At 43.3% G+C, this 11637-nt stretch overlaps 2 protein-coding genes and 2 non-coding genes across 5 annotated transcripts in view; 1 reads left to right on the top strand and 3 right to left on the bottom strand.

The window, feature by feature from the left end:
- Positions 1-1483: 1483 nt before the first annotated feature.
- Positions 1484-4632, bottom strand: EEF1B2 (eukaryotic translation elongation factor 1 beta 2). 2 transcript variants are annotated; one of them, XM_006082434.3, is made up of 6 exons: positions 4450-4632; positions 3908-4030; positions 2827-2956; positions 2478-2544; positions 1790-1915; positions 1484-1683 (listed from the first exon to the last, which is right to left on the bottom strand). In XM_006082434.3, the coding sequence occupies exons 1-6, from the start codon at positions 4527-4529 to the stop codon at positions 1529-1531; spliced, it is 681 nt and encodes a 226-aa protein (XP_006082496.1). In that variant the 5' UTR covers positions 4530-4632; the 3' UTR covers positions 1484-1528. The 2 variants fall into 2 exon arrangements, with proteins under 2 accessions (XP_006082496.1, XP_023616325.1); XM_023760557.1 differs by lacking the exon at positions 3908-4030 and having other exon boundaries at positions 4450-4627.
- Positions 2223-2355, bottom strand: LOC111828148. The gene has a single exon (XR_002831939.1). It is a non-coding gene; the product is annotated as a small nucleolar RNA SNORA41 (small nucleolar RNA).
- Positions 2625-2711, bottom strand: LOC111828138. Its single transcript, XR_002831929.1, has one exon. It is a non-coding gene; the product is annotated as a small nucleolar RNA SNORD51 (small nucleolar RNA).
- A 207-nt stretch (positions 4633-4839) lies between the features above and the next one.
- Positions 4840-11637, top strand: part of NDUFS1 (NADH:ubiquinone oxidoreductase core subunit S1) — a 25954-nt gene continuing 19156 nt past the window's right edge. The window contains exons 1-5 of the mRNA XM_014464451.2: positions 4840-5187; positions 7830-7894; positions 8410-8501; positions 10826-10933; positions 11623-11635. Coding sequence (XP_014319937.1) covers positions 7834-7894; positions 8410-8501; positions 10826-10933; positions 11623-11635 — 274 coding nt within the window. The 5' untranslated portion in view covers positions 4840-5187; positions 7830-7833. The remainder of the gene's footprint in view (positions 5188-7829; positions 7895-8409; positions 8502-10825; positions 10934-11622; positions 11636-11637) is intronic.

The following is an 11637-nucleotide window of genomic DNA, read 5'->3' as shown; positions in this document are numbered from 1 at the left end:
AGAAATCAAGGATTTAAAATTCCCCGGTGATTCTAATGTGCAGCCAAGGTTGAGAACCACTGGTCTACAGGGACTTTAGAGGTCAGCAATTTCCAAGCTCTACTTTTAAAAACTGTAAAAAGAAAAAAAAAATCAAATGTTACATACATCCCAAATTAACTAAGATGGAACTGTTACCAGAATTGGACAATCACCTAACATAATGCCTTCATCTCGGTACATTCCCTGCAGCACTAACCTGAGTATGAAGTCCTAGCCCAATAGGTTCAATCAGATTTCCAAAAAATAAACGTCCTTAGTTACTACCCACCGCAACCCCCAAGCCAGACTTTTGAACAAACCATAGCCTAGGGAGAGACCGAGAGAAACATCGATTCGATGAACTCACCCTGGAGGTAAGGGGATCTAGCCTGCAACTGAGGTTCGTGCCTTGACCAGAATCAGACTCTGGACAAGGGCCGACATTCTCACCACTGAGCCAAATTGGCTAGGGCTGGGGCTAATTTTTCTTCTTTTAAAAAAATATTTAATTCAGAGAGGAAGGGAGGAGAGATCAATGATGAGAGAAAATCATTCATTGGCTGCCTCCTGCACGCCCATCTGGGGATTGAGCCTGCAACGTGGGCATGTGCCCTGACCGTCATCAAACCAGGACCTCCTGGTTCATTTTTCATAGCTGAACCACTGAGCCACGCCGACCCGGCTGGGGCTAATTTCTTAACCCAAAATTTCCACAACTGAAATTTTTAGTTCCCGATTTCTCTTAAAAATAAAGCAAATATGAAAACTTAAGCCATCACTAATGAGTACAGAAATTATACTGAGATTAAGTCCATTTAAATCAGTTTATAAAAATCTATGCAACACTTACCTATATAGTGTATGTAACAGGTAGTTTCTCTTTTTTTTTGGACTAATGCTGACCCAAATTTATATTATGAATTACAGTCACTGAATTTCTCAAAATGGAATGAATATAGTGACCCATAAACATGAGCTTGAACTGTGTGGGTCCACTTATGTGCAGAATCTAAAAAAGTCTTCTGTACCTCTGGGTTTTGCATCTGTGGATACAGGAGGCCAAAAGCATGCCTTGTCTCACACCATTTTATAAGGAACTTAAGTATTCAAGGGAGCCCTGGGACCAATCCCCTAGGGATACTAGGAACTTAAGTATTAAGAACATTAGCCCTGGCCGGTGTGGCTTAGTGAGTTGAGCATTGTTCGATTCCAGGTCAGGGCACATACCTGGATAGTGGGATCCATCCGATCAGAGTGTGGGGCAGCTGATCAATGTTTCTCTTTCATGATGTTTCTCTCTCTAAAATCAACAAAAACATATATATACATATAAAAATGAAAAAAATTTAAGAAAAAAAAAAAGAACAAAGTTAAACACAAACTTCTGGCGGCATGGGGGCTCAGCACCCCAGACTCGTAAGGGACAACCGTACCACCCTCCTATTAGAGTCAAGACCAAGGGTTCTCTTTCAAGCTTTTATTTAAGGGCACGGATTCAGGATGGATTTTAGATCTTGTTGAAAGCAGCCACGTCCATGGACTGCACATAGTCCTCAAAAGCAGTGATCTGCTCCTCCAGCATGTCTGTTCCAACTTTATCGTCTTCCACTACACACTGAATTTGAAGCTTTTTAATTCCATACCCCACTGGAACCAGTTTAGCTGAAAAGAACATTAAGAAAAATCTTAGAGAAGTTCTGTTCATCGGCAAAGATTGAAATTATGTAAATTTCTGATGCCAATTTCAATTAAGAAAGGTTGAACTCACAAGAGCCCCAGACCAAGCCGTCTGCTTGAATGCTCCTGACACATTCCTCTAGTTTTGCCATGTCTGTCTCATCATCCCAAGGTTTCACATCTAATAAGATGGAAGACTTGGCAACAAGTGCAGGTTCTAAAAAAAATAAGAAACAGCATTAATTATGTCTTTTTTACCCTAGTCCAGACACAAACCTCTTTTTTAAATATATTTTTATTTATTTCAGAGGAAGGGAGAGGGAGAGAGAGGTAGAAACATCCATAATGAGAGACATCCCACACTGGGGATCGAGCCTGCAACCCGGGCATATGCCCTGACTGGGAATCAAATCATGACCTCCTGGTTCAGAGGTAAATGCTCAACCACGGAGCCACGCCGGCTGGACCACAATAAGTCTTGAGTTTCAAAATCATCTTAGCCACACAAAACTATGGGATACATCTCATGTTTGTCACACATATGCCCCCTTTCTGTTTTGCTAAGAAAGAGGTGTTTAATCGTGTAACAATTTCTTTCCCACAGAGGAATGCCACAACTGCCACCATGAGAACAGCTGCAGACCAGTAGCTGTGGAAGTTCTACAGAAAGTTCTGAAATACTGACCTAGTCAGTAAACGAGGAAATTACTTTGGGGATTAATCTTTGAAGAAGTTTATTCACACTATTATGAAATGAAGACAGTTATAAAATGACCTACTTTTGGCTTTCTTTGATTCATACTGTGCAAGGCGTTCTTCTCTTAGCCTCTTTGCTTCTTCGCTTTCCTGTAAAGAAAAAATGTAATATATTTCACAAAGTTGGTTGTTCCTCAGGTTAGAGATAGGGAGGTCATCACAACAAATACCAGCTTTATCAGAAAAAAAAGCAAATCCATCATGAGCTTAAGTTCAGCCGAAAGATGGTGATTTGATTTCATTCATCACGTAACCAGCCGAGAATTTTGTAAAAGCCAGCGATACAGTGAAGCCAGGATTCAAACCCAGGCAACGAGGCTACAGAGCCTGCGCTTCAGCACGAGGACACACTCACACTTACTGGTGCCATACCTCCTCGTCGTCAGACCCAAAGAGGTCAATGTCGTCGTCGTCGTCTTTGCTGTCGCCAGCTCCGCTTCCCGTGGTGTCTTCCACGTTGGCAGGGCCATACTTGCCCAAAGCTTTCTTCACTCCGGGCAGGCTTAAAAAAAAAAAAAATAATAATTAAATGTAACTATATGGGGGATACAACTTTTTTCAGAAAACGCAGGAGGCCTTGTTTTCATCATTATTTACCAGCAGGACCCACTGAACGCTCCCAGGTAAGTGCTTCCCTGAGCTGTAACTCCTCGCCCAACAAACACTGGTAGCGTGTGAGGCCGCACATCCCGTACTCACTAGCGTTTACCCAGTGGTTCTCAACCTTCCTGATGCCGCCACCCTTGAATACAGTTCCTCATGTTGTGGTGACCCCCAACCATAAAATTATTTTCGTTGCTACTTCATAACTGTAATTTTGCTACCCTTATGAATCGTCATGTAAATATCTGATATGCAGGATGTATTTTCATTGTTACATATTGAACATAATTAAAGCATAGTGATTAATCATAAAAACAATATATAATTATACATGTGTTTTCCGACGGTCTCAGGCGACCCCTGTGAAAGGGTCATTGGACCCCCGAGGGGGCCGCGACCCACAGGTTGAGAACCACTGGTTTACGCTTTCAGGACGAGTGTTTCTGTTTTGAGATTCCATTACGTGTGCTCAGTTCGCGAGTGAACTGGAGCCCACGTCCCCAGACGTCCACCCTGGCCGGCAGAGGTTCACATGTAACCTCTTGAATTCAGACAGGAAGGGAGAATGGGAGAATTTCACAAGAATGGCCCAGGCCCGACCCCCGGAGCCACCCTCTCACCCCAGAGAGGGTCCCCCCGGGGCTGGGCAGGGGCACCTGGGCAGGGCAGCGTGGGGGTAAGGTGAGCTGCTGCCGTCCACGGGCTACCTGGGAACACCGACGGCTGCAACCTCTTCCTAAAGTCGCAGAGGAAGTGAGCTTACAACACCCCAGCATAAGGCCAGGCGCCTGGGTCCGGTCCCGCCCCGTGAACACCTTAAAGCTCCAGGTACACACACCGGCGGATTTACCTGGCCTTCTCCTTCTCGTAGGACTTGATGTGGTTGTACCAGCGCAGCGCATGGCACAGGTCGGCGGGCGGCGGGCCGGACACGGCTTCGAACACGGCCACGTCTGCCTGGGACGGCACATACCTGGGAGGGCACAGAACATGACACACAGCTCCCCGGGCCCAGCCCGTCCAGCTCATCGGGGCATCTCCCCGCGTCACCGGGCCGCCTGAGCGGCGTCCGAGTTGTAGGCAAACGGGCTCTTTAAGGGAAGGAACCACCTGTTCTGCTGGAGCCTGGGGAATGCCTGACACTTGTTAGACCTCAGAGGCTGCGGTCTTTATGATAGACCGACGGGCTTCCATTTACTGAGCAAGGACGCGGAAAAAGCTGGGTGAGATCCAGCAAGGGCTAGGAAATAAAAAAATAAAAGCAGCTTTTGGACCCTCTTCCCCCTGAGCCCCTCCCCGAGGAGGGCCGCGGCCTGGCTGCCTGTCCCCGGCGGCCGGGAGGCCGCGCCACGTGGTCCCGGGCGCACCCGGCCCGCCCCGCGCTCCGCTCACCCCTCGATGTAGCTCTTGTCCGCCAGGTAGTTGTTGAGCACCTGGAGGCCGGACGGGCTTCTGAGGTCTCCAAAGCCCATGGCGTAGCTGACCCGGGAGCTGGGCGGCAGCAGAGGGAAGCGGGACGCGGGCTACAGCCAGCGAGCGCCAAGAGGGGAAAAAGGGCCGCCAAAAGCCGGAAAACTCCTTATATAGAGACGGAGGCGTTTCCCTCCGCCGCCAAGGTTAAAGGTCAAAGTACGTTAACCTTCTCGTTCCTCAACATAAAAACCGGGCTCTGGCTTAAACGGCCCACAAATTTACCGGGGGTCTTTCTTTGTGTTGGGATATAAACTAATAGAAAGGGCATTTCTTTAATGAGTCCCTCGGCGGCCCCCCCTCCCTGAAGATCACAGGAACCGCCCCTTGAACCACCGGAGATGACCGAAGAGGGTCGGCCTCAGCCTCCCGGGCACTTCCGGCGGAACTGCAGGTCCAGGCCTCCAATCCCCACCTCCTCCTGGCAGGCCACGCCCTTCGCCCTGCTTTCTGTCAAATCGACGGAAATTGCCGAACTGAACCTGAGCGGGGCGGGAATTGGCGCAGCTGAGGTTTCTAGTCCCTCCTGGCTTCCCGTTCTCCAGGCCCGGCTGACGGAGGTCGCCGAGGCCGCCATATTGAATAAGCCTCCGGGCGTCTAAGGGGGTCGGTGCGGTGCAGACAGTTCTGCCGAGTGCCCTCGGCGGCTCCAGACAGAAGGTGAGGACGTGTTTGGGTGCGAAGGTTGAGGTGCCATGGCCTCAGGAGGTTATTTCTTGACAAAACTTTGCTTTGGCCCAAGAGACTCATTTCCCCCTTGTCCTTGACTGGGCGCTGCGTCCCACCCCGCCTCCCCGGGAGCCCCCGAGGGCCGGCCGGTGAGGTGTGCCGGCCCTGGTCTCTGGTCTGCTGGAGCAGGAAAGAAGCAGGCCGTGGGGAGCACTGGCCCGAACGCAGGCTTAGAGTGACCTTCGCTCCGCAGGGGAAATGCAGGACGTGCCCCTGTCTGGAGGAGAGGCCGTTTTGTTCCCTGGACGGGGACTTGTGTCCAGTGACTTCAGCCTACGGACGGAGCATTTTCTCCCCAGTCAATACTTAGCTGGTCCAGTGCGTACGGTATTGCCTTAGCAACCGTCCACGCCTCTGACTGTTGGTTTGTTTTTGGTTTTGTCCATTGTGCGCGTTGGGTAGCGCTTTTTGGTCCTTTCGCCGGTGGGGAAACTGGAGGAGAAGACATGAAAAGTTAGAGCCCAAGGTCGCGCTGCGAGCAGCAAAGCCGCCCTGTTGGAAAGGTCTTGGGCTCCCGGGCCTGACTGCAAGGTGCTGGGTCGGACACAGCCCTGCTCCGAAACGAAAAACACATCCTGCGTATCAGATATTTACATGACGATTCATAAGGGTAGCAACATTACAGTTATGAAGTAGCAAGGAAAATAATTTTATGGTTGGGGGTCACCACAACATGAGGAACTGTATTCAAGGGTCGCGGCATTAGGAAGGTTGAGAACCACTATGAGAACTACAGTGTAGACAGTGTAGTGAACTGTTTCTGATGACTCAACATCAAGAGTTTTTTTGTTGTTTAATGGTCTCCCCCCCCTGCCCCCAATGTGTGTGTGCGTCGTTGCTGTGTGATTTTTGAATCTGTCATTACTCTGAATTCAGCCAATTCAGGTTTACCTCGACATCCGTAGGTTTTAATGGGACAGATGCTATTCATTCTGGAAATGGGTGATTAGCCCTATTTGATGGTTTTTTAACCCCAGGGACCTGGTGTTAAGTCTTCAGAAGAAGGAAGTGACCAAAGGGCATTATTTCTTGTGGAGGAGCCTACAGTTAGTTGCTAACCTGCAGTTTACTATGTGGAATGAAGATGTGTGTGCAGTGTGCGCCGAGAGTGTGAGCAAGAGCACGAAAGAGCACTTTTAAAAACCGCTCGTAGGTGGCCAGTCCTGCCTAAATGCACTTCCGCTAGCACAGCCTCGGAAGTACTGTTTTCTGCTCTTTAGATCAGCAGAAACTCATGCACCAAAAGCCACTCGCAAGTAGGCGACAGACCTGATATCTGCAAATCCAGTATCACAGGTTCAGAACTAATGAATTTTATGAATTATTGAAATCTGACTCACTGAAATTCCCTATGATATATCATCTGTAACAGGTGTGTGAAACTTGATGCTTAAAACTTAGGTATACTAGGTACACAGGGTGCCCCAAAATACGTATACACGCTTGAACAGCAAGTAGCTGTTAAATGAAAATGAAATGTGTCTTAGTAAACTGCCTTTAAAATTATATTCAAAGTGTGTATACATTTTTCGGGATGCTCTGTACATTATTTTCCACTCTCTTTACCTTTGAAATTCTTTATGTTGATATATTCTGATCACATAACTTGCATTTTTAAAAATTCCAAAGTGAAAAATTATAATTTGGATGCTTAGCCCATCTGATCAAGTGAATGGACCAAAACCTCTAAAAGTTCAGCTAACTTTTGTTTGCTCATGTATATGTCTTTAATTGTTGTTTACGTAATCCACTTCTGTGTATTTCAGTAATTCGGCAAACCTTTCAGAGCAGGGTTTTTCAACTTGCAGCACTCGACACTTCGGATAACTCTTAGGGGACTGCCCTGTGCATTGCAGGATGTTTAGCGTGCCCTGGCCTTGCCCCTCGATGCCTGTAGCCTTCCCCAGTTGTGACAACAGTGTGTCCAGGCATTGCCAAATGTTCTCTGGGAAGCAAAATTCTTCCTGGTTGAGAACCAGTGTTTTAGATCCTACTGTGTCAGCCTTGGGGCTAGGCATTGAAGATAAGTTCATAATGCAGTGGGAGTAGAACAGATAATTGCAAATCTGTAAGTTCAATGTACTACTCAGCACAGAAAATGGCACTCCAGACACTTGTGAGCTAGCTCAGAATATCTCAGGAGCATTTAGTATGTAATTGCTAAGAATATTAAAAGGCATATTGTTAGGAAATGAAGGTAGAAAGGTAGGCTTTACTTTACATAGATATTAATGATAAGCTGTTATTCTTGAAATTTGTTTTACTGTATAATAGTATTTTAAGTGTGATAATTTGTTAATAGTTAAAAACAACAAATTTGCCCTTTACATAGAATTAGAAGGCCCAAATTTACATACCAGCTGCTGCTTCTTAGCTCCTTGACATGGTATAAGTCAGTAATCTCTTTGAGACTGAATATTCTCATCTATAGAATTTGAGGGAAAATATCAGGATTTGTCAATGTTCAAAGAAATAATGTATGTGGAATGTTTTAAAACCATAAAATATTACCAAAAAGTTTATAATTAGGGTTCTTCCTACAATAATATAACTCTTCTTTGTTTCATTCTTAGCAATATGTTAAGGATACCTGTGAGAAGGGCCTTAATAGGCCTTTCTAAGTCTCCTAAAGAATATGGTGAGTTGTTTTTTTTTAATTTGCATTTGTTTGTACTCAACTTTCTATTTTTATAAATTCATAGATCTGTGGAATGTTTATTGAAAGACCCTAAACTCTTAATTTGTTTGAAATAAAAATAGAAACAAATGGCCCAAGTCAAGTAGGATAATTTGGGAATTATAACTTTACCTTAAACAGTTTATAGAAATCTTCATGGAATATAAAGTAACTGGAACTGCCCATCAGTGCCGCAAATGAAAAGAAACAGTCATTCTGCTTTTGAAAAGTGGTCTTCCCATGAACATATTTTTAGTGGTATTAAAAGTTTTAACTTAAATTGCTATTAAAAGTAGACAACTATATTCTGTTTGGTATTCAAGATTAAAAAGCTTTTTGGGTAATTCATTAATTTAAAAGTCTGAATCTATAGAAATTTTAGGCTTGTATGTTAGAGTTAGTTAATCCATTATCCTCTGCTATAATGAATTCAACTATATTAATCTATTTTTCACTTCAATATTTTTGATGGTCAGTTCGAACGACAGCCACAGCAGCAAGCAACTTAATTGAAGTATTTGTTGACGGCCAGTCTGTCATGGTGGAACCGGGAACTACCGTCCTCCAAGTAGGCATATGTCCTAATTCTCTACTTTTGTGTATGTTCTGCTTTTTAGAAAAATACCAGTTTATTTCTTTATACTGTTTATTTATCTCTAAAATTTTTAAGATTCCTTGATAAATACTCATAAAAGCACTATAGGTACATGAAAATAAGTTTGATTTGAAATCTTTGAAATCTTCCAAAGTGAGCTGTCATTTATGTTTCTGACTTTCTTTTATTTAAAATTTATGTTATTGATTAAAGAGGTAAACATAGATTGGTTGTTCCACTTACTTATGCATTCATTTCTTTTACGTGCCCTGACTGGGGATCGAACCTGAAACCTTGGCATATCAGATCGACACTTACTAACTGAGCTTCCCAGCCAGGGCTGATTCTCACTTTCTTAGTGAACGATGGCAATTCTTTTGTTTCACTTCTGCCTTCCAAAGAAATGCTCATTAAGAAATTTGAAGTTACTTAAAATTATTAGTTAATATAGGTAAGTTTGGGGGGAAAGTAACCTCTGTTTGTTGTGAGCCTGCTTGATGTTTTGACTTTCATGTAACCTTTCTATTTTCAGTATATTGCTAGGAATATAACCTTCAAAACAGGTAAGTGAAGGCCAGTACATTCTTGAATATTTAGTTTCTCCAAATTTCTCCAGAACTAAGAAAATTGTTCATGCAGAAGTGGTGCATTGTTGCATCTGCAAGTTATCACAGAGCCAAGTGCTGTGTATTCATTTTAGCCACCATTTCTGGACTGTCTGCCAGGTATAGACATGTAAACAATAAATACAAAACAAAAATATGTTCAAGGTACAGTGCAGAGTATTTTGGCAGGTATAGGAGGTGGTAGAAAGAGATGTGAGGAGCATCTCGGGTGATTCCTGAGGAGATTTGAAAGGATATAGACAAGGTTTGCATTGATGGAACATAAGGTATATGTAGAAGATGAGATAACAGGAAATCAAGTTATTCTGTAGGGAAGGTCCAGTCATGAAAGAAGATATAAGCCATGTTAAAGAGCTTGTAGTTTCACCCATCAGGAGTTTTTGTGGCTATTGAGCAATATGTCAGTGACAGTAGGATGATGGCTTGGGAGAAAAACAAGACTGGACTGAGAGATAAGGAAAGAGTATCTTGCATTAGTGGAGGAGGAAATGAAAAGGCCTAAAATAGATGGTAGCAATGGGAATGAAAACAAGATGTTAGAGTTAAAGGAGAGAGAGGGGTAGATAGGCCTTTAGGAAGATGAAGAGCAGAGGAATTTTTGTGGATTCTTTGTTGGCTTATTTGGGGTGAATTAGTAGGGGACAGAAATAGGTTGAATTTTAACTCTTTGGAGCATACACTTGCATAAATGCCTTTTTAAGTCTAAAGCTTGGAGAAGAGAGAACTCTGGGCTGCAGATGAAGAATGTGAGATATTACAAAGGCTGCGATAATATCATTTACTGCATCTAGCAAGTAGGAAGACTACATTTGCTAAGTAGTTAAAACATTGGACATTGCTTTAGAGCAGAGGTTCTCAACCTGTGGGTTGCGACCCCTTTAGGGTTCAAACGGCCCTTTCACAGGGGTCGCCTAAGACCATCGGAAAACATATAATTACATATTTTTGTGATTAATCACTATGCTTTAATTATGTTCAATTTGTAACAGTGAAATTGGGCGTCACCACAACATGAGGAACTGTATTAAAGGGTCACGGCATTAGGAAGGTTAAGAACCACTGCTTTAGAATGAAGGCTAACTCTAGAGGAAATTTGAATATACTTATTGTAGGCTCAGAGAAGGAGGAGTGCTAATTGGTAGATAGAACTAATCCCTCTTACTAGGCAAACAGGAACTGGGAAGAGCTTCAGTCACAGTGGGGGTGTCAGTCCTGAGTTGGGTATTTGGAGTCAAAGCTAGAACCAGATCATAGCCAGCGAGGCTGTGTGAAGTGGAGTCTCTAATCTAAAGGAGGAGGCAAAGAAGATGTCCATGTATGAAACCACTGGGATAGAGTTTGAATGGGAGTCGTGAACAGTGGTTGAGAGTGGAAATGGGGAATCAAGCCTTCAATCTGAAGCTGCTTCATTTAGTTTCTTCCATGTAAAGTGTAGACATGGCTGTGGATCCTTAAAGAGGCAGCTTCAGAGCAGACTGAGGTTGGAATCAAGAGCAAAGAAAGGAAATCTCTTCAGGGATGAAGAAAGAATGAATGAAAATACAGATATTTATAAATAGGACTAATAAGATAGGTAGGAGGATGGCCTCACCCTCCCTCCCGTGTTTTAGGCTCAACTAGAACGAGGTCAGGTTATTCTAATGCAAAACTTTTTTATTTGTTGTCTTCTAGGCTTGTGAGAAGGTTGGCATGCAGATCCCTCGATTCTGTTACCATGAAAGGCTGTCAATTGCTGGAAACTGCAGGATGTGCCTTGTTGAAATTGAGAAAGCTCCTAAGGTACTTGATACCTAAAATTCCACTCCATGCTGTGGAAGATAGAAAACTTTAAATCTCACAGCAAACTGTATTTAGAATCACTATTATAGTGGAGAATCTAGCCCTGTTTACTTCTTTCTATGAATTAATTTTGTGGATGATTGATTCTCTTCAAAAGTGGAAGCACATTGATGAAAGTGCTTTGTAAACACAAGGGCTATAAAATTCTAAAAAATTTAGAAATTAAAGGTGTCTTTTTACAGCTGTCAGTATTTCCAAATGGCTATATGACACACAACTGGGATGTGGAGTTGCTAAGCAGTACATCAGAAGTGCTTATGTTGTGCCGTTTTCAGTAGAGAAAAGGGTAGCAGCGAAGAGCTTCACTTTGAGTTTAATTTCATTTTGGCCTATGCAGTTTTAATTCAGTAGTGCCCGCTAATCAAAAAGCAGCTTTGTGATGTTCTGTTTCAGACCCTTATAGAAAATCGCATTGGTAGAATAAAATTAAGATGTAGGATGTCTTATTTGTTTCTAAAAGAAATGTAAAGTGTCCGATTATCATATTGTGAATATGAAAGTTAAAAAATTCAGTCTTCAAAAATACTCTCTTTTTTACTTATTTTCAGAAGTATAATGTTTTTATATGTTGGTTACTTATAATTACAAATAAATACAAATACTTACAGATGTTTCTATTGAAATTTCAGGTTGTAGCTGCTTGT

The sequence above is a fragment of the Myotis lucifugus genome, unplaced genomic scaffold (genome assembly GCF_000147115.1).
Source record: "Myotis lucifugus unplaced genomic scaffold, Myoluc2.0 scaffold_3, whole genome shotgun sequence".
Classification (NCBI taxonomy): Eukaryota; Metazoa; Chordata; class Mammalia; order Chiroptera; family Vespertilionidae; genus Myotis; species Myotis lucifugus.
This window is presented reverse-complemented; position numbering and strand designations above follow the sequence as displayed.